The sequence below is a fragment of the Vombatus ursinus genome, unplaced genomic scaffold (genome assembly GCF_900497805.2).
Source record: "Vombatus ursinus unplaced genomic scaffold, bare-nosed wombat genome assembly UNPS02014792.1, whole genome shotgun sequence".
Lineage (NCBI taxonomy): Eukaryota > Metazoa > Chordata > Mammalia > Diprotodontia > Vombatidae > Vombatus > Vombatus ursinus.
In genome coordinates this window covers 14,362,965-14,386,442 of record NW_020954570.1, presented here as the reverse complement: position 1 = coordinate 14,386,442, position 23,478 = coordinate 14,362,965, and the positions used below count along the sequence as shown (strand labels likewise).

Below are 23,478 nucleotides of genomic sequence, written 5' to 3'. Positions count from 1 at the left end.
GAAGGAAGGAAGGAAGGAAGGAAGGAAGGAAGGAAGGAAGGAAGGAAAGAAGAGAGGGAAAGAAGAGAGGGAAGGGAGAGGAGGGAACAAAGGAAGAAAGATGAAGAAGATATTATGGAGGTAGAATTGCTAAAGTATGACAGAGCATGACAGAGTAAAGAACAAAGGGTAACTCCCAAGGGTGCAAAACAAAGTCAATGGGAGGATTGATACATTCAATTGAAATGGGAAGTTTTGAGTTTGGGAAGATTTAGTGGGGAAGCTAATGAGTTCTGGTTTTGATATAAAGTCCATTGTGTTCAATTATGAAGCCCTGACATTCTAAACTGGTTTTAGTTTTTTAAAAGATGTTCTATAAATTTACATGCACTTGGTATAAAATATTAAACTGAGTTTTTTGGTTAAGAAAATTAAGTAAAATAAACATCTTCATAAAATATGGTGCCTATTGAAATGAAAAGTATTTTCCTACAAGTGATTACTTCTTTATGGTTCCATTGTTTGTTGAAAAAGATAATTTACTAAATTCTATCTTTTACAATTAACTATAATAAGGAACTCTTTTGTTATTTTACAAATAATTGTATGTATATTGATTCTTCCAGTGTACTCTAAAGTAAACGTAGTATTTATTTTTAATATATTTGCTGATATATCAAAAACCACTGAACATGTAAAATAGTTTCCAAAGTAAAAAGGATATTTTCCATTTGTAAAAAAATAAATTTATATTTATAAAGCAGCTTAATTAAATTTTAATAATGTCGATTCAAGTAGACTAAAGTCAGAAATTTAAATAGTTGATTTTAAATAGCACTACAATATAAACCTACTGAATTAATCAACATTCCAAACATTCTGCTATCTTAATCTATATTTTAAAAGTAGACTGTTCTCAAATATTTATCATTTTATATTATTTCCATAGCTATAATAATTGTGCATAATTTTACATATTAATTTTACATTTATATATTAAACATAATCTCAATACTCAAAATTCTAAATAATCCAATACTGCACAATTATGTTAAAAAATAACAAGAGGGTAACTTCGGTATTGAAGTTTCTTACAAATAGTGAGAAATTTTTTCCTTTTAAAGGTAAAATATTCAAATAATTCACTGAACATAAAAGGACACATTCTGATTATAATTCACAGCTTGCAATTTGCATTGTTAGAAGGAATTCCTGAATTGAGGAAATCAAAGATTCATCTGAGTATTTTTAGTATTAACACTGCATCCATCTAACATCACTAAAGAATGAAGTGTTTCACATAAATGAACTTTCCAGATGACTTAAGCTTTCTCTTTTAAAAACACTCTTTTTGTGTGTATGTTGGGTAGGAGAACAAGAAAAACATTTTTGGTTTCTAAAGTACACTACTTCCTTGTTTTATATATACTGAATACAATTAAACATTTCTTGTGGACTCAGTGTCTTCATTATAAAAATCACTTAATGAACTGTGATACAGGACAGTGATGCCCTGCTAAACTATTGAGGTATATAGTGACATTTGCCCCTACTACAAATGGTCTCAGACTTCTGTGCATTTATAGTTTTTCTGTTTTTGTTGCTGTTGTTTTTAAATCATTCTTTTGCCCTCTTTTCCTGATTTCATTCACATTGCTCTCAGAATTTGTCAAGATCTATACTTATTGTCCACCCATGTACTTCCTCTCAACAGGTACAACTATTCCCATGCTTCTACCTTAGATATACTAAGTGTTCTCCACTTCAGTAGGCAAAATGGAATAGTATTTTGGCATTTGCCTCAGGTTCAAAGTCTCCTTGGTACTTAATAGTCATATATGACCTGACTTTGGTTCACCTTTCTGGTTCCTAACCTTCTGCTTACTACTCTCTGGCATCTTCATATATTTAACTATACTAATTAATCTTAATTTCTTTAAATTTAATTTCTGCTTACCTGTCTGGTTTCTGTATCTTGGTTCCAGCCTCATATTTGATCTGTGCATTCTCCTGGCCCCTAGAGTACTTGGTGGACTTTAAGACAGCCTACCTAGTTGCAGACTACCAATACTGTTAATTCCCTATTCCAGCATATGACTAGTTCCCCTGGTCCTACCTTACTTCTACACTCTCTGCATGTGTCACTCCACACTTCCATGGCTCATAATATTTGCCTCTAGAAGGTCCCCACTCACTGCTATTAGAATACTGTACATCATAAGTGTCAAACAGATCTTGTGGACTTTTTGAGTCTGGCTGCAACCAGATTAAAATGTAATTGGGAAATGTTTAACAAAATAAATTAAAATACAATGCAATATAGATAATGTTAATTAGTGGTTTTCTAAATCAAGGCATGACCCACAGGGATCCATTTCTATGTAAGTTTTGACACCACTGCTATACATTATGGCTTACTAAAAAGCAAAAGGTAGTAGGGATTGCTAGATAATAATCAGTAGTATTGCTGTACATAAAATTCTTAGTCAATAGGCTCCATACAAGGTGCTGAAGTTGGCTCTACACCTCAACTATGGAGTTTGTACATGGGCTTTGTACTACTTTCTCTGATGCTGAAAAAAGTTTTAATCCTATGTTCTAAATGACTGAGGCTCCTGAAAGCCTGATCCAGCCACATAAGGTCTTACTGTACAGTTTATCTTGTCAGTGAAAAATTTTACTTTTAATCACATTTTTTAAAGTGTGTTAAAGGTAGAATTTTAATATCTCATCCATAAGCAACCTATTTAATAGATACTCACTACAGGTAAAGATTTGTGGTAAAAGTTATAAGCACTATTTTGAGGGCTGTTGTGGGGTGGGGGCCCAGTTAATGAGGGAAAAAAAATTTTTTTAATTTAAATTTAAATTTAAATATTTAAATATTCCAACATCAGTAGGTGTCTCTTCAGGAATACTTTTAAAATAAAGGTGAACATACATATACTCAGTATCTACTATTACACAAAAAAGTAGATAAAGCACAGTTTTAAAATGACTCACAATCCAATACCTTGTTATGATAAAGGAGTATCTAGGATAAAAGAATGAAAATTTGAAATAAAATATGGTTCTCTAATCTTGTTTCCTACATAACCAATGCAGTCCTAGGCCTATCTGAAAATAATGTATAAGTACCTGAAAACTATGAATATGGCTTTGAATAATCTAAGCGTTGACACCCTGGAATTAAAGTAGTAAATAAATAATAATAATAGTTTTGATTTTTTCTAAACTATCAAAAGAAATTGAAATGTCCATGGCTCTTATAAAATGGATTAATATTTTACTAGTCTTGTGCTAACATAGTCAATTACCTTTCTTTACAATGTTTAGTTTAGAATTTAGTTTAGATAGATTGTCTTTGATTTTATATTTAGTCTTGAATTTCAGACGCCTGAAAATGAAAAACAAGTATATAACTTTCATACTCCAGGTTTTGGAGCTTTTCAGTGAAATTTAAAAACTCAATATCTGCTTTCTTACTTTTGTAAATTGTAAATATTTCATAAATTGTAAAAAGTAAATATTCATTAACACCTGAAAATTGAATTCAGTTGTTAAATCTCTTGACCATACCAAAAGTGTGATTTTTTTCTTTTGGTGTGGATAATGCTGCAATGGCAATTTACAATTCTTAAAAAAAAAAATCTAGTCATTCCGCTACTAAATGTTCTCTTCTTTTCTCTTTTATCCATCATGTCTTGTTTTGCTGTGATCAGGTTCTACTGGGACAGAAGCCACGACGACATTCTCACTCTGGAATGTGATATTTGTGCCAGAAGGAGGAGGCTTGTACAAGAAGATTGCAAGGGTATTGAAGAAGATAGTTAATGCTTTACAACCAACACCTGAATAGAAACACAAAAATAAATAAAACCATAGGTTTCAGTAACTTAGAACAAAAATGTACTCATTATAGGTAAGTAATCAAGGATCTTAGTAGTTAAAAAGTTATTTTTCTCCTTTGTGAGACTTTTAAGTGAAATAGATTTTATGCATCAAAAGAAATAGTAATATAAACATATGCAAATTCTAATAAAGAGTGGAATATGCATTTATTAAGTAACCACTATGCACCAGACACTTTGCTAAGTACTCTACAAATACTAGCATATTTGCCCTAGTTATCAACTTTTGCCCAACACAACTAAATGAACCTAACCTTCAATGCCTTCTGAATAAGTAGAAGACTGGGTTCTCACAATTATTTCCTATTATATCAATATATATTATGTTTTTCATAGAAAAAAAAGAATAAACATCCCTTGGGTTAGTGTCTAGCTTATTTACTGTAGCTTGCTACATATGCAAATATAAAAAAGTTATACTTAACATAAGATATAAATCCTGGCACCTCTATTGATATCAAATATACAGTTTAAATTTTTTTCAAGATTTGTGATTTTCTATGTAAAATCTTTTCAGATTTGGTGGGGGAAAGTTCCTACATAAATATATCAAATTCAACACCTAGGCTTCCACTTGTAAATGTAAGGAATTAAGGGATATTTGATACAGTTCAAAGAATCATGGATTCTGATAGGTAGCAAGGACCTCATAGGCCACCTAATCTAAAATTTCCTCAAACATGAGTCCCAATTACAATATTCTACTCCCATCTGAAGATCTTCAGTGAGAGGGAATGCACGACCTCCCAAAGTAGCCCACTGTACTTTTGAACTATTCTAATTACTTGGAAGTTTTTCCTCATTTGAATCTTCACAAATTCCACCCATCCATCCTACTCCTGACCTCTGGAGCTAAGCAAAGCAAGTCAAATCCCTCTTCCACAAGAAAACTCTTCAGATCCTCTTAAACTATTATATTCCCACTAAATCTTTTCTTATTTAAACCAAACATCTCCGGTTCCCTCAACTTAGCCTCCAGCATGGACACTAGGGACCATTACAACTTTCAGTTGCCCTCCTCTGGATGATCTGACTTTTTCTAAAATGTGGCAATAAGAAATGAACAAGATTCTAGATAAATTCTGAGCAGAAAAAAAGTAAAGCAGGATGAGCAAACATTATCCTAGTTCTGAACAATATACAACTTTGTTTGTAGATCAGTAAAAACTTCAGATTTTTTTCAGACAAACTACAATCCAACCCCTCCTCTTCTGCTTTATACTTGTGAGATTCATTTTTCAAACTCAAGATTTTATTATTATTCCTATTAAATTTTATGTTGTTAGATTCAATCCAACGCTAGCCTGTTGATGTCTTTTTTGGACAGGGACTCTGCCAGCCACTGTGTTAGCTAGCCCTTCCTTCACAAAACTTTGATTTAAAAACTAAAGTTTAGCTTACTAGCTGTGTGACCCTGGGCAAGTCACTTAACCCTGACTGCCTCACCAAAAAGCAAAAAATTAAAATTAAAAAAATTAAAATAAGTTTAGGGTTTTGTACACAACTTATAAATATCTAATCAGTTACCAAGTCAGGTTTGCCCTATTGCCACAACATCTCTTGCATCTATCTCCTTCTCACCAATAGCATAGATGCTATGTTACTTAAGGCCAATACTACTAACCTAGATTATTGCAATCAATCAATAAACACTTATTAAGCACCTACTATGTGCGAGGCACTATGCTAAGTGCTTCTTAATTGGTCTCTCTGTCTCCAGTCTTTGATCTCACCAAGCTGTCTTCCCTAGAACTACTAAAATGAAATTCCTAAAAGTCAGATCTCACCATATAATCCTACCCTCCAACTAAAAAACACTGACAGCTCCTTATTTGTCTAGGACAAAATGCAAAATATTCAGCCTGGAATTTAAAAGCCTTCCACATTTTCATACCTTCCTTTCCAGGCTTTATTTCTCTTCATTTATTCTCCATTCTAGTCAAATTCCCCGGTAGTTCTTTATACATGAAATTCCCTAGCTGTCAAATGTACCTTTGCACAAACAATTCCCCATATTGTGAATACTCTCCTTTCTCACCTGAGACTCATAAATTCCTTAGCTTCTTTCAGAGTACGGTACAAGTTAAATCTCCTACATGAGGCCTTTTCTGATTCCCCATTCTCTTCCTCTTGAGATTACTTCATATAACTTAGTATTTTAATAGAGGGAAAAACATAATACTGTTCCCTCTGTTTCAGGCACAAGTCTGACAGAAACAATTTTACTTAATTTAGCATTAATTTAATAGCCAAGCTAGTTCTGGGGGTGATGGGGGAAGAGAAGAGAAGAGATCCAAAATGGCACAGTTCTCCATATCCTCCAACATACCTCTTCCTACCCCAAGATAATTTGAAATAACATTTTTAGGACTCAAGAAAAATCACAGCATGTAAAAACACAATTTTGAGTTAACTTTTCAAAATGATATTGACTACAGCATTACATAACTGACAATTCCCTCCAGTGTTCTCCAAGAGTAAACAAAAGTGAACAAAGAGACCTCTTCCCTATGATCAATATTTCAATATGTTCTCAGTGGAGGTCATAGCCCCATGAGAGGATGTGAAAAAGGAGACAGACCTCAGATGGATCTATTTATTGCCTAATCACTTCAGGTAGGTAATATTCTTAACAAGACAAGAGGTGCTCTTGATTCTAAGTCTTGGTTATTATCCTTAATGCATTTCTCGAAAAAAAAAGTCTTTTGTCCTCCTCCTAACCCACCTTCAAACAGAAGTCTGGAAAGTGTTATTTTTTAGACCAGAGAATATTACAGCTTAATATTTCTAAGTAAACTTTTTAATATACTTACATAGTATATACTTTGTAGTTAAATTTTAGATATGTTGTTTCTCTTTCCTCACAAGCCCCACAACAACCCCCTAGAATATAACTTCTTTGGAGGGGAGAGATTACTTAAGCCCATGTTTTACATTCCCAACACTTAGTACAGTTCCTTGTACAAAGTAGGCCCTTTACAAATGTTCATTGAATTGAAACTAAAAATAAAAATGTTAGTGACATAATAGGTTGCAATAGGTACTTACTGAATGAACAAAATGACACAATGGACAGTTTCAGCAATAACTTATTTTCTACATCATCACATTTTAATTACATTAAATATAAAACTTCATGGTCAAAAAATTAGTGATCTCATCTTTTACATTATGGTTTTCTAGATATCTTTCATTTTTTAATCATAACAGTATCCATAAATCTGTAATAAGCTTTTTCCATCTTATTTGTTACAAAGTAATTCTATGATCTAATATGGCAGCAGTATGATGTGTATAAAAGGGTTAAAAGTAGAAAAGAAGAAATAACTAAGAGAACAGAATTAGAGAAGCACTAAACCACTTTACTGTATTTTTATTTTCTAAAAGAGTATAACCTGATTAAAATCTTAATGTTTAGGGACAGAACTAACAACTAACCCTCGCTCTCTCCCCTCTTCACTCTTCCACTTCTCTCTCATTTCTTCAGTATGTTAGCTGTTTATAGAAAGTATAAATAATACTTAACTTTTGGTTTGTGGAGACACGGTTTGACCTCTAATATAATCAAATAGGAGTAATCACAGACAGTGATTTCATATTGTATCATTCTATTAAATTTGAAAAAATATATTTTTCAAAATTCTAGGCATCAATGACATTACAGAGTTTCCATATTTAACTGGATAATTTTTTAAAACTTTCAACTACACTACTATTTTCCAGAAACATTATTTCTCACAATGATTATCAGCCAGGAAGTGAGAGTAAAGAATCATCTATAAGCTTCTCTGTCACTGACAGAATAAAGAAAAAGCAAATGGAAAAAAAAAAGAACATTTTGAATACCTGATTAAGTTCTCTGCTTAAAAGATAGGAAGGTGTTGGCTGCTCAATGTATTCAAACACTGATCCCATTGCTTTTGTGATTCAGTTATTTACTAGATTGATACTGATCTCTCATATATTTTAAGTTCAGACACAAGTAATAATAAGGGTTTTCCAAACTGGGAGCTTGCTGGGAAAAACACAGATCCTTTTTCCCACTTACAGTTCCTGTGGTATTGTGTAAATATCATGGGCATCAAGAGACCTGAGTTTTATTCTCTTTTTTTTTGTTTGTTTGTTTTGTTTTGAGGCAATTGGGGTTAAGTGACTTGCCCGGGGTCATACAGCTAGTAAGTGTCAACTGTTTGGTCTGAGGCCGGATTTGAAGTCTGGTCCTCCTGACTTCAGGGCCGGTGCTCTATCCACTTCGCCACCTAGTAGCCCCCTGAGTTTTATTCTCAACTCTGCTACTACCTATCAAGTAATCTAACCTGTTTCTGCATCTGTCAAATAAGGATGCTTGACAATATCCAACCAGTGTGCCAAGCTGATTTGGTCATGGATGCTTGAGGGTTTGAAATGTGGAGGCGCATGAACATGAATACTGTGTATTTTGGGGAAACATCTTCTCCCCAGATAAAGTAACCAAAGCCCAAAGGAACAGAGCTATGAAATCTGTACTCTACTTCCCTCCTCATAACAGGATGAACAAAAATGCTCCCATTTTTTTCCACCATCTTAGGGATTTCCTGCCAATACAGAGAATTCTGATAAAGCCAATCACCAAGGAAAAAAAATTCCCACAGGAACAAACTTGACATTTAGCAGCTCCTACAACCCCAAGGCTTGCTTACTTCACGCTATTTCTTTTCTGAAGCAAAGTGTCTGTGTACTCGAAGTGAGCCTAAAGAGCCATTGAAACCTGGTGTGTGTCCTAAGAAGCTAAAGGGTCATTACCAGTCAGCAGTTTTCCTTATTGCACTTATAATTTTCTTTTCCTTTCAGTTTGGCTAGTAACTTTATTTAATCTCCAGTCAAGTGAACCTGCTGGTTCACTCTCAAGACTCTCAAGAAAACCAAGGTAAAATATTTATATAAATTATGGTCCACAGATAGATATGCAGGATCGCATGGAATACCCGTAATAGAATGGTGTCAGAAATGTGATGTACTAAACACAGAACGGGCATTAAACGGTGCAGTGAATAACGAGCTGGACCTGGAGTCAGGAGGACCTGCATTAAAATCTGGCCTCAGACACGTACTATCTGTGTGACCCTGGGCAAGTCACTTAACCTTATTTGCCTCAATTCCTCATATGTAAAATGATCTGGAGAAGGAAATGGCAAACACTCCAGTATCTTTGCCAAGATAATCCCAAATGAGTGTCACGCATGACTGAAAACGACTCAACAACAACAAACACAGACCCATCAGGAAAAAATGATTGCCTGCTTCCTTCTCCTGCTCTCCTTCCTGATTCCTTTTAAATCTCCATTAGAGGACTGAGGAAGAGTTGTTACCTGTGGAGTCCACATCTTACCAAGTCTGGGACTTAGCCTCTTTGTGTTGTTGTTTTTGTTTTTCGGGGCAGTGAATCCTTTATTCCTGCTATCCAGTTTCTGTTCTAAGTCTAGTTGGCAAGAGTCTGGGATTCCTTAAGAAGAAATCTGTTTTATTATCACCATTAACTGTAGTGGGTGGGTTAGAGTTTCTCTGTCTGTCCTCAGAGTTGGAGTTGCTAGCTTTCGCATGAAGATAGCTGTTTAGTCATCTTTTCCTTGTCTATCGAAGATATCCTATCTCTTAGTCTTTCCTCAGCTGAGCCTGCTTGCTTACAGAGGGCCGAATCTCCCACCCCCCTAAAAATGTATCCCTAAGCTCCTTATTTGTCTTTCCGGTGTGTTTCTGTGAAGGGAACATCTCTATTTAGTAAGTTGCAATGAGGAAAATCCAGTAGTCATGTGAAATATTATTCTCTTGAGATTTAAATGGATATGATTATACATTTAAGAAAAAAAGCACAGCTAGATTGAAATCTTGATTTGTTTTTATAGAATGCTCATGTGTGAAACCATGAAAATGCTTCTTTTATTTTCTTAATGTATAAGTGTATGGGTGAAGTCGAGGAAGGATTTGTTGTATTTTTATCTGTGCGTGTTAATATATGATGAACTGAAATGGAAGAGCAGAATCTTTCTTACCTCAGCCTGAGCAACCTAGAAAACAAAGAACTGCCCCTTTCCCTAAAAAATATTTATGCTATCGTGGTTCCTTGCACATATAGAGCTTCATAAACATTAATTAAATTAGTTGTTGTTGATTTTAGGTATAAATTTTAGCTTTTCCAGGAAGAAGATATTTCTAAATGTCTACATTTTAAAGCTCAATCTGAGCAATTCTTAATCTCCTAAACTAGGCCACTTAAGGTAAAGAGTAGAAAATAAAAGAATTGGAGAGGAGAAAGGTTCTCTCTTCCCTCTTTCCTCTGAGATATTGCTGCCTTGAAAAATAAACCAAAAGGAATTCAAAATTATTGCATGGGATAATACCTGAACCATGAGAAATTAGCCTCGAGTAGATTAAAGTCCTTGGACTCAGGTTTACAAAACATGTAAAGGTGTTATATATTTTCATTATGATTTTAGAACAGATTATTTCACTGGATGAAAGAGAAATCTTTAAAAGTTTCAAAATTTTACTCAAATTTCTTTTCTCATACAACTATAAGATTTGAAAGGAATATAATATAGGAATTTCTCTACTTAGCTCTTACGAGATAGACAAATTTATTTCTGTATCATGTTTCCTCAGGATGAAGAAAGTATTTTTGTTCAGAGAAGAACTGTAGATTGTTTTTAATTATGATAAAAGAGATCTTAAAAGAAAAAACAATAACCTCAGACTGCCCTCCCCACTTTACAAAGTCTAGGTCATTTATATGTCCTTCACCTAATTGGAATGTAAGCTCTTTGAGGTTAAGATTTTGTCTCAATTACTTTTCTTTTGAGTCACCTTGGGTGCAGCTAGATGGCACAATGGATAACACTCTGGCCTGGGAGTCAGGAGGACCTCAGTTCAAGTCTGGCCTCAGACCAAACACTTGACACTTACTAGCTGTGTGACCCTGGGCAAGTCACTTAACCCCATTGCCTTGCCAAAAAAAAAGAAAGAAAGAAAGAAAAGTGTTTGAATAAGATTTTTCTTGTAAAAATGTACAACTGCAAACGGACCTTTTGAAGGTCATGGCTCCACCCACAATGAGTGGTGATAAGGTAGAGTATGAAAGGCTGATGGAATCATACAGGATTCCTGAGGGAATTTCCTGGGGCCTGGTGGGAAAGTCAGGAGTCCAAAAATGGTATAGCCAGGTGCTACAAGAAATTTCTGGAGAAGAAGAGGACAGAAGGAAAGGGTTAGGATATGTGTTTGGGCTTTAGGACATAATCAGTTTCACCATTTATCCTTGAACCCACAATGATGGAACTATACGGATAAAATAATTTCCTTGTAAAATCAACCATTTCCTAATTGCATTCTAATTGTATCCCTGACTTGTATTCTAAATTATAATAATAAAGTGGATTTTTCTAACCATGGCAGAGGGGCAAAGAGGGAGGAAGATGGTGGATTTAGGAAACTGTGAACCAAAATAGAAGCAATTATTTTGATTTTCATATTGAAAAATTGCCACATGTACATAATTTTACATCAGATTGCAAGAGTTTTGTTAATTTTTATTCTTCCCTTCACAGAACCCATATTCATAGCATAAGGGATGCCAGGCTTCCATGAAATAAAATCATCAAGCAAACATTGGACTGGAAGATCTCCAAAGTTCCTTGAAACTCCAACAGTCTTTGGATCTATGACGTTTATTTTAATCTATTCTCAATTAATATTACAAGCTCATCATTAATCAATGGTTGAGTCGAGCTCTTTATGATTTTTTAAGGTTACGAATTTCCAATTTTAACTGGCAAATTTATCTTCTTAGGTCAGGGCACATTGACAGCTCTGTTACACAATCATGTCTTGACCCTTTTCTGATATTTTAATCAGTGTGTTACAGTTCATCAAATAAAATACTCTTTATTTTTATACTCTTCTACACATTAATATAGTCTTCAAATCTCCACAGGCACAAATATATTTAATAGAGTCTCTAGAATCAATATGTTCTTGCTAGGTCTATTAAAATACACAATACAATTTTGGCAGGGATCAGAAGATGATGAGCAGGTCTATATACTCTAAGATTTGTTTTATATTAAAGCCTATAGATGCTCTATTGTTACTATAAATAATATCACACAGGAAATTGATAGTTCATAATTTCCACAAACAAATAAATTTGCTTCACGTTCAAAGATATCATCACTTACTTATTCCTACTAGCATGAAGGCCATTCTAGTGTTGTCATATAACCAGCAAGCTCCTCTAATCCCACATTGGTTAATGTCCCAAAGACTACAAGAATTGTCTATTGCAAAGCCGAATGCGATTGGTCCAGGAATTGTACCTATATGTGGTATAATTGTATATGAAGAAAGAGATAGACTTGTTAAATAAAAATCAATATTTTCTATTTACATGTATACATATAACATATTAAGTACATACATTTTACACACAGAGTGCACCAACCACATTTGTGAAACAGCCAACCTTTGAGCAGTCTCCAGGGGGCACTAATGTCTCAATAGATGTTATGTGTATATAACCTGAAGGGTCCCCTAGGCAATTTCATATATCTAGATCTCTTCTTATAATGCCTCTAGCAAACTTTTAGTATTATTTTTCTCACTTTATTCTCGTGTCAGTCTTACACGTAGATCCCTCTATACTTCAACTGTATTGATTTCAAACAGGTGCAGAATAGGGATAAGATGTGTTTTATTGGTATAAGGAATTCTCATCTGACAAAACTCCCGCTAGCAGTGGAGTTCAGCACTTGCCCTCCAGTTTAAGAGTTTTAGAGATTTGTTTAGAACTCAGAGAGGATAAGTGACTTGCTCAGGGCCATATAGCCAATGGGTGCCAGAGGCAGGGCTTGAACTCAGTTCTTCTAAGCCAGCTACATCACCCTGTGACTAAAAATAAAAAAAACTACTTTTTCCATACCCACAACTAAGACTCTCTTTTGTTCAACCCAGATTTAGCTACCATTGTACAAATGAAAGAATTATCAGAAAGGCAATTAAAATAGTCCATTTGATGCTCTTGGATAGTTAAAATTGTATGTAAATAGCTTTAAAATGTCACCTAAGGCCAATTTTTTTCATCATATTCAATTAATCCACAGACGGTTTTCTTAAATTTCCTTTACCTGTATCTTGTAAAAATAGTATATTGGTATACATACATGGACATCTCCCAAAATTGTTTTAGACTACTTTTAGATTCATTAGTTAGTGGTAAAATTGTTCTAATATTCTGCTATTTTCTATCCTGAAAGATAACTAACTCTTGAATTTTGATATGAAACCTTCATCATCCAAAATTATTTATTTTTACTATGTAGCTTCTTTGGTTAATTTTTGCTTAGTGTTTCAGAAAGTTGTAAACTAATATAACTAACATGCTAGTGACCTTCCAAAGAATTAAAAACATGCATACCTAATAATCGGACCAAAACAAACTGTACACCAAGAGCTAGGGAGCGTTGCTGGTTATTTACACACCTAAAAATAATTGTCAATGGTAAATAGTTACAATGACATTTTAAGTAATAATTATGTATTGTAAACAAAAATCATTCTTTGAATCCAACATCACTTTTACTCATAGGAATTATTTTCTTCATTTCAAATTGGGTATTTTTTTAAAAAGAACAAAATACTTGTGAATTTATTTCCATTTTTATACATCTGGACTAAAATAAAAGAAATTAGTGCCTACTCTTTGATTCAGATTTTTAATAATTTATACTTACAAAATCGATTTTTAGAAGAGCTTACAGATTTATTGCTATATTTTATTTTTGTGGCCATTATTTCTATAAGACAACAGCATTGCTGATTTCTTAAAAGCTGTTGAGATCATCGAAAAAAGAAAAATTGCAAACACATTAACCATATTGTTTATTTAGACTCCACCTAAGATAATGTTGACTGTTTACTTTGAGTATTTTACCTTTCAAATTTTCTCCATTCTATAAACATTTTCAGATTTCATAATGCTATCAATTATATCATTATTATGTAACATGATTCAAAAGCCTCTGAAATCTAAAAATTATCCAAAAGACTAAATCAGATATCGAGTTTCAAAAAAAAAAGCTAAACTATGTTTACTACCCTCTGACAGAATACAGTGAATTTTAAAAATTGAGAGTTGGATACTGTGTGATGATGGCAGAAGGAGCATCTAAAGGGGCAATGGGGAGCCAAAGAGCCCTGTGTGTTAAAGTGTACGACAAGCAATTATCCTTAGAGTGCCAAGAAATGTATTTATGAGAAAGATGAATTTCAGTAATCACCAGAACACATAAAAGAGATTTTAGATTCAGAGGGAAAAGGGGATGCTAAAGGTCGTCTACTCCACTCTTTCCACCTCTCCCTCCTCTTTTTAGAGATGAGAAAAATGAGGCCAAGAATGCCAATGACCTACCCATGTACCTATATAAGTATTAAATGAGAGAGCCAAGATTCAAATCCAGGAGTTCTGACTCAAAATCCAGTCATCTTTCTACTGCATCACAGCAGAGTAAGGTCTCAGAGGGCACAAAAGAAAGGAATAACAAAGAGGCAGTGTTATGCACTAGACAGAATACAAAATTCGGAGTCAGAGGGCCTGTTTTTTTAGTACAATGCCTTTCACATCTATGTGTCCCTGGGCAAATAATTACATTTCATCTAATTGTGCTTCAATTTCTCTGCGAAGTTGGGGGTGGGGGAAGGGGAGGGAGATGGGACTAGGTAACCTTCAAAAATCTGTTCTATCTTGGGATCTTTGATTCTCTGTAAGTTTCTTGAGGGAAGAAATTGTATTTTAGTCTTTGTGTTCCAAGTGGCTTAAACTGATGATGATTAGTAATTAGTTTACCATAGATACGGTGGGAGATACACTATAGAGGTGGCAGCAGTAGCCATTGCTAGTTCAGCAGCTTTTGCCTTCACTGCTATCATAACTCCCCTACAAGCACCACCCTACCCCATCTCATCCACCCAAAGAGCTGACCCAGCACTGATCTTGCATGTTACTCATGGACTTGGCAGGTAAGCTAGCCAAGGTGCGTGACAGCGACAGGAGCAAGGGGTGCTGATTGGTGGGAGGGAAGGAGTGTGTGGCACAACCCTTATGTCATCCCATGCCTTTTCTGTTTCTGGGAGTTGCTGGGGTAGAGGTGCAATGGGGGCAACATTTTTTTTTCCTTCCTTCTGATTTTAGGCAACACAAACTCACTTGTTTCCTCATACACATATTTAACATTAAGATGGCTTCAGCTTTCAGGAAAAACTTCATACAGGGTGGCATAGATGAAGAAAAAATACATACCGAAGAATAGCTACAGTAACAGGAGTACCAGCCATAAAGGTAAAAACAATGGTAACAAAGAAAAAGCCAAGAAATAGAGGCAAATTTGTACAGTGGGTTTCACATTTTCCAGCTTTGGCTTCAAAGCTCAAACTGTCTGCAGAAGATATCATTTGTTTTGTACTTCCAACACAGGAACAGTTGTAGTAGGCCTGTAAATATTGTAAACAAACAAAAAAAAAGCTATGCAAAACTTGAAAAGATGATTAAAAATATATTTTTAAAAATATTTGCAGCATTTAAAAAATTACAGACCAGGTAACTTATAAACATGAAAGATCATCTTTATACCAAATCAATCATTCATCATTTAGAAAAGAAGTGACAAGAATATTAAGACTGTATGAGAAAGGAAAATATACCAATTTTCAGAGAAAGAAAAAATGATAAAGTCTGCAGCCTATATAGGCTTATGAGCTTGATTTTTATTCCTGTGAAAATACTAGAATATATCATTAAACTTGTGATAAAGTGGACATCTAACAAAATAAATGGGGTTTACAAAGAAGCATTATAGCTTCTTCAACAATAGGTCATGTTGGGGGCAGCTAGGTTACGCAGTGGATAGAGCACTGGCCCTAAAGTCAGGAGGACCTGAGTTCAAATCCAGCCTCAGACCAAACACTTGACACTTACTAGCTGTGTGACCTTGGGCAAGTCACTTAACCCCTATTGCCTCATTAAAAAAAAAAACCAAACAATAGGTTGTGTTTATTTTCTTTTTTTGACTGAGTTGCTAAACTAGAAGATCAGGAAAATGTGTAGATATAGTTTAGTAGTAGTAGTAGTAGTAGTAGTAGTAGTAGTAGTAGTAGTAGGTGGTGGTGGTGGTTAACATTTTAGTAGCTAACATTTTATAGCACTTACTATGTGACAGACACTGTGCTAAATGCTTTGCAATTACTACCTCATTTGATCCTTACAACCACACTAGGAGGTAGGTTGTATTATTACCCCTATTTTACAGATGAGGAAACTAAGGCAAAAGAGGGGTTAAGTGACTTGCTCAAAGTCACACAGCTGGTAAGGACACATTTGAAACCAGGTCTTCTTGACTCCAGGCCTGTTGCTCTTTCTAACTTTGCCACCTAGATGACCAAACTAAAATTCAATTTACCTAAATTTTAGTGAAGTATTTGATAAGTACAATATATATTAATAAATACATTCATAATAATCTCATGAAAAATATAGGAGATATATAAATTACAAGAAAATCCAAGATGGATTTGGAAATGACCAAATGGACAGATTTAAAGAATAGCGAAGCACCCCAAAGAATGCTTCTTGGCCCTTTGCTCTTTAACATTTTTATCAATGTTGTAAACACGTAGCATGCTTAGCAGATTTTGTAGATAACACAAAACTAAGAGGGACAGCTAACGTGCTGGAGAAAAGAGGCAGGGACCCAAAGATCTGGATGTGCTAGAGAATTGGACTTAATATAAGAAGAAATTAAGTAGGGAGAAATGTAATGTTTTATAATCATCTATCTTCATGTAAGCACACCCACCCTCTAAAAAAAAAACCTAACTTGATCACATAGCATCCCATGCTAGCTATCATGCTATAGCTCCCTTTCTCAACTAAACTCCTTGAGAAAGCCATATACATTAAGCATGTCCACTTTTCTTACCCTCTTCCAAACTCTCTACAATTTGGATTTCTATGTTATGATTCAAGTGAAATTGCTCTATCTAAAATTACCAATAATTTCTTAATTGCCAAATCTAATTATCTTTTCTTGATCCTTATCATTCTTGACCTTTCTACAAAGTTTGATACTGTTGATCACATGTGACAAACAACAACAAGGCTAGAATGACTGAATTATAGCAACATGAAAACTATTGGAAAACTAAAAGTGAGAAATGCTGACAGCCTATGTGAAGACAGTGGCTGTGTGGGTGGACAGAGAAGGACATACGAGAGAGATCATAAAAGTGTTGTTTTTTTTTTAAAGGCAAGATTTAACAACATATTGTATAGGTGGGGTGAAATGTGAGTTAAGAGAATAGGATGGCAACGAGGCTGTAAAGCTGGGTAACTGGGAAAATAGGACTGGCCTTGACAGTAATAGAAAAGTTGGAAATAGGAAGATTTGTGGGTACAGATCCTGAGTTCTATTTATATATTTCATAATAAAATGAAAAAAAAATGAAATATAATTTGACCAATGATTTACTTAACTGAGGTATAAAGTTTTAACCTACTTATCACAACCTCACCAACAGCCCCAATTCTTTTTAAACTTTAAAGATGTCATTAAAGTGAGAAAACATTTCAGGAAAACATAAAGAAGTGCTGATTTTGTGACTTCAAAGAAAAGGGATTTTTATGTTTGTTTTAAGTCAAGCCTGCGTTCCTTTAATAAAGACATTTTGTTACTACTAATATGTTTGCCCAACCACTCACTCAGGGGGCACTAATGTGATAAGATCTAGCCAAGTGTCTAAGCAGTTATAATCAGGCTCAAGACTATTGAGAAATACTATGTCATGATAAAATAAAATAGCACTGAGAAAATTCTTTTTTTTTGTACATTTTAAACGGAAAAAGTTGAGATACACCAAATCAAAGCCTTCTTTACAATTCTCATAAAACAGAAGGAAATAGTGGTCACCCTCTAGTTCACTACAACTAGTATAAAATTAGTTTGCAGAGACTGATTCCACAGTAGAAATACTGGATGGAAAACTATATGATTAAACCATTCTTCATTAGACTGGCTGGATTTTCCAAAAGGAAAAAAATTGCTAGCTTAAGATTTCACTTAAAAAAAAAAACTACCCACTGATTAAAATGGCAATTAGCACGTTGGCATTGGTAAATTACCAACAATGAAACCTAAAATATTATTAACCCTTCAAGTGTCATGAGTATTGTTTTTTTCTTGAAGGTAGAGGTGCACTTGTCTATTTAAATTAATAAGTGCAAAATGCAAATTTATGCCATTTTGATTCTGTTCCTCTTTTCCATCTTATCTAATTCTATCTTATTTCATCCCAAACTTGCTTTTCACGCAGAGAGGAAGACTGGTGTAACAGTTAGACTGCTGTCTCAACGGCAGAAGGACCTGGCCTCTGACACTCATTGACTGTGCCATCCTGTGCAAGTCAACTCAAGGCTCACTACTTGAACAATTCCCTAAGTTGAAGAGATGGTATGAACACAAATATACAATATTTCTCAGTAGGCATGAGCCTGTAATCACTTGACAACTTGGCTAGATTTCATCACATTGGTGCCAGTGGTTGTTAGAGGGAGTTTCCTCACCTTTCCCCATACCTGTGAAATCACAGGTTCATTCTAACTATCTTTATATGAAATGTATAATTTAATCCTTTCAAAATCCTCCCTACATGTATAAAACAACTCCTTCATAATCTGTCTTAGAGAGTTGCCTGGGCCCCTGAGAAGCTGGGACTTGAAAGTATCAGAGACAGAACTGAAACCCACATCTCCTGATTCTGATACTATACTTCCTTGTATACGCTATGGCTAGGGTTGGGTTAAGATCAGTCAGAACTATTAAATCCTTACCCATTAGTAATAGGTTGAACTCTTGCTTTCTTCTCTTTTGGAATCCAGTGTTTAGCACCAGTGCCTGGCATATACTAAGCACTTAATAAATGTTGATCGATTGATTGATTGATTGACTTGGGGTGAGAAGTAGAGGACGGGAGAATAGATATCACACTTTTTTCTTATCAAGAAAAAAAGCCAAAAATATGGTTTTGAGAGTGAACTGATAACACACTGGGGATCACCTACTTATGGGTCTAACTGTAGGACAGTCTGCTACAAAAACTGCAGAGGTTCAGTCATAGTAAATCTAGAGGACACTTTGCCATCCCTTGTCTGCTCAGTTGCATAGGGACTTTTAAAAGATAAGGCTGCACAGTTGAGACATGACACATGCCAAGGATCTGCATCAGTTTGACATTTATCAGTCCTATCCTACTTGTCCTTTCAACTACTTTTGGTCCCTTCTCCACAAATGGCATTTCCCTAAATGCTTCCTCCTCCCTCTACTTAACTGACACTCCTTCCTGATTCTCCTCTTACCTGTCTAACTACTCCTTTCCTTACTTAGTTTTACCTCTTGGCTCTTTACCTCTTGGTAGTAGAGGAGATCCTTTCCTTCCTTTTTTATGGGATATCATCAACTCTCAAATGTTCAAGTACCATTCACTACTCCAGAGCTTGCTGCTGCCATCCTGGCTTGATTACAGAGTACAAACTTACCCAACCCACTATACCTACCAAGAATCAGACCAGATCACACTTCTATCCAACAGTTCACTCAGGCCAACTTGCCATCTGACCTTTCACTGTATGCATACTCCTTTTTCTCCCTTTATACCTCCTGTTATGGGAACAGTAATCAGATCAACACTACCACTGCTTCTAGAAAGGATAAGTTCAACTGGCAAATAAATAAAAGCAAACAAAAGGCCTGACCATTTCTTGCTTAAAAATCTCCACAACCTCTCTTTTGAGGTCTCTTAATAGGTCTTTGATGATGCTATCCTAAGGTGATAATCCTAGGCTCTATGTTACTAGGCTTAATTTCAGATATGTCTACAAATTTCTTAAGCACAGTACAACTTTTAACACAGCAAAAAATGTTCTTAAACTATCTTAATTTTTCTATCATTTTATGTATATGTATAAGACTCCTGTTAAGAGAAAAATCTGAAAAGCTCCTGCTCCTAGCTTTTGCATAAAAGATAATAAAATTGTCCTTGAGACTTAATTGGTCCAAGGGACTAAGACTTGAAAAATTGACAAAGCATCCTCATTATCTGAATACAAAAGCCTAGATGAGGAGTCAGGGGTTTTTTCAAACTTGAAACACGCTTCTGAACAGGTATAGAGCTGTAGCGGGGGAGGTGCCCATCTGAATTAATGCTATATTCTTGTTAATGCACTTCCCATGTTGTTTTGAGTAAACCTATTGCTAAATGTTAGATGGTCTAATTTTATTTCAATTCTGAACTTGATCAAGCAAACCCACTGGAGTCAATCCGAGCCCAGAGCATTTAGCATTGGTTGGCAGAATGATGGCTTTCATTGACCCTGTGGTTGAAGCTGAGGAAGGACAATGAGGATGAAAGGGAATCTTTGGTGATCAGATGCCCTCACATCAGAGCTTTGTACCAGTGGTTGCCGTGTTTCTAGACCGAGGGAATTTTTTCAAAATTAAGGGATATGGAAAAATATTCCAAAAGTCGATTTGCTAAGGATAGTGGGGAAAATATAATGTGGACAAACTTCTCTCTATGGTTCATAGAACTTTGAGCAATATGTGACACTTAGAACTAAAGGACTTAGTGCTTTAAGATGATGAAGCAAACACCAGGTAATTGCTTGGTCCCCCTCTAACAACTTGCCCCATTGGAATACAGTAGTATCGTGTAGTTTAAAATAGGGGTTTATTAAACCAGGTCTATAAGCCTAATTTTTTTAAAGCATTTTAATAGATGTAATTCAATATAATTGGTTTCTTTTGTAGTGGTACTTATTTAATTTCATATCTTTAAAAACATTTTTCTGAAAAAACGATTCATAGGTTCAAACTGCCAAAAGAGTCATGACAATAAAAAAAAAAGGATTTATGAACCCCAACTTAAAAGGAAACATTTTTCTGTTTTCACTCTGAAATGTATGGCATATAACTCTCACTTTGTTCCCATCTGTTCTCTGCTCTCTCTCTGTCTCTCTTCCTCTCTCCCTCTTTCCTCACAAAGAGGGGTCAGTGAGGATCTCCAGAAGATTGAGCAGCAGATGGGTACCCTCCTAGATGCCCTCCCCAACAACAGTAGAAATACTGATTATTTATGTATGTATACTAGAACATATGTATTGGCCTAGATGAGTCTCTGGTCACCTCTTCTGTTTTCTTATCTCTTTCCTTGAACATAGGGAAACAAATAGCAATCCTAAAATGGACATCATTAGCTGGAGTCTAGTGAGTTTAAGAGATCTCTCTAATAGAGCTGATTGGAAAGCAGAAGGCAGTTCTGTACAGAAAGGATAGGAAGAGAAATCTATGCTCTGACCAGTTTGGCCAGAACCCCTTGGGTTGCTCTAGTAACCCCATATAGCCAGTGAATAAACAAGCCAGAATTAATGACACTTTGATGTATGGGCAGCTAAGCACCCACAATAGCCCTCATTTCTAGTAGAGGAAGGCATCAGAGAGAGAAAAAAGTGCAGACAGGTTCATTGCAGTCCTTTATTCACTGTATCGTACTGCAAAATTGATTAAAACCCCACTATATTGCTGCCAGCATAGTACCCAGTGGTCATTAGACGATTTCCCTGGTAGTATTTACGTGATCAGGTGATTAGGTGATTACTACTGTTGGGAGATAATTTATTTCTGACAATAGGGGAGAGGTGACATCTGCTGCATAATTACCCAATCCTCATTGAAAAAGGGAACAGTCCTTCAGCAGAGGTCTTTAAAGTGCTAAATATTTAGTTTCTTCTCCACCAGATTTAAAAGTTTAAAAGCCCTGGCTTCCTAGGGAGAGGAAATTACTGACTGGTGGGCAGGGGAACACTTTCTTGAGTGGTACTAAGTGAATTTCCATGTTAACTCAGACATCAACATAGGCATTCCCTTTGACTCAGCAATACCACTACCAGGTCTATATCCAAGAAATTTAAAAAAAAAAGGTTAAAAAAAAAGACTTATATGTACAAAAATATTTATAGCAGCTCTTTTCATAGTGGCAGAGAATTGGAAATTGAGGACATGCCCATCAATTAGGGAATGGCTGAACAAGTTATGGTATATGATTGTGATAGGATATTATAAGAAAATGACAAGCAGGATGCTCTAAGAAAAACCTGGAAAGACCTGCATGAGCTGACACAAAGTGAAATGAACAGAACCAGGAGATTATTGTAAACAGTAATAGCAATATTGTACAATGATCAAGTATGGATGATTTACCTATTCTCAGCAATGCAATGATCCAAGACAATTCTGAAGGACTTATGATGAAAAATGCTATCTATCTCCAGAGAAAGCAGTGATAGTGTCTGAATACAAATGAAAGTATACTTTTTTTAAACTTTCTTTATGCTTCTTGTTTGTTTGTGGTTTTTTTTTTTGGTCTGTGTTTTCTTTCACAACATGCTTTGCATGACCGCATATGTATAACCTATATTCGATTGTTTGCCATCTCAGTGAGATGGGAGGGGAGAGATAGAATTTGAAACTCAAAATTTTAAAGAAGAAATGTTAAAAGTTGTTTTTACACATAATTGGGAAAAATAAAACATTAAACATAGATATATGCTATATATTAAAAAAAAAAACGAAGTCTCCCAGGAGTTCATTTAACTTGTCCCTAAATAAAATGGTACTTTTGTAGGTAGATAGATAGACAGACAGATGCACACAGAGTACTTATATTTATCTCTCTGCAGAAGCAGAAATTCTATTCCATTAATGCCTACTTCAAATGTAAACGATTTCATTGTTATTTATAAGTCTCTTTGGCTTTGGCTATATGCTCTTGTACTATAATACACATTTTATTCAGTTTTCTCCAGATTTATATGTTGTTCCCCACTAAGGTTTGGAACTATGATAATCTCTCTTCCTAGGATTCTGCAATTAAACATAATGGACCATTAACCATCCTCCTAGTCATGATTTCAAATAGTGACAACTCTGTGGTACACGTAAAAAGCAGATAAGATCATTCATCATTCCAAACACCTGACTACTTATCAACATATGTCTTGAACATTCTTTGCAGGATAGCATTAAATCTTTCGTATTAGGGTAAATAAGCTATGATCATGATACCCTTAACCGTCTTAAACTTCAATGGGTACTACATCACCTATCAAGGGAAGACAATAACCCAAAAAGTATCACAAGCTAAATGAAAAAAAAAACTATACATGCACATGCTCACAAACATGCAAAAGTCCTTAGTTATTCTCTGGGCATCAACAAAGGTTGTCAGGGGCTATTGATCCAGTCAACTTCAGGGAGATTACATGTATTTTCCTTGGCACAGATGTAAGAGAAGCACATTATATTTATTTAGAGATACATATCACCACTTTACAAAAACCTTCCCCAATAAGGGGCAGAGGTAGCAGGGCTCAAGTTTGGTGACCTCTCTTCTCCACTCTGACATATCTTCAAAGACTTTTTAAAAACTGTCATTTGCCACATCATCTCCAATTAGC

The 23,478-nt window shown here is 35.0% G+C and overlaps 1 protein-coding gene across 1 annotated transcript in view; it reads right to left on the bottom strand.

The window, feature by feature from the left end:
* Window positions 1–3,669: 3,669 nt before the first annotated feature.
* The window catches only part of SLCO4C1 (solute carrier organic anion transporter family member 4C1), a 105,453-nt gene continuing 85,644 nt past the window's right edge, over window positions 3,670–23,478 (bottom strand). Inside the window, exons 10-13 of the mRNA XM_027869220.1 lie at window positions 15,217–15,407; window positions 13,336–13,400; window positions 12,101–12,238; window positions 3,670–3,830 (exon numbers count right to left, since the gene is read on the bottom strand). Of these exons, the coding sequence (XP_027725021.1) occupies window positions 3,670–3,830; window positions 12,101–12,238; window positions 13,336–13,400; window positions 15,217–15,407 (555 nt within the window). The remainder of the gene's footprint in view (window positions 3,831–12,100; window positions 12,239–13,335; window positions 13,401–15,216; window positions 15,408–23,478) is intronic.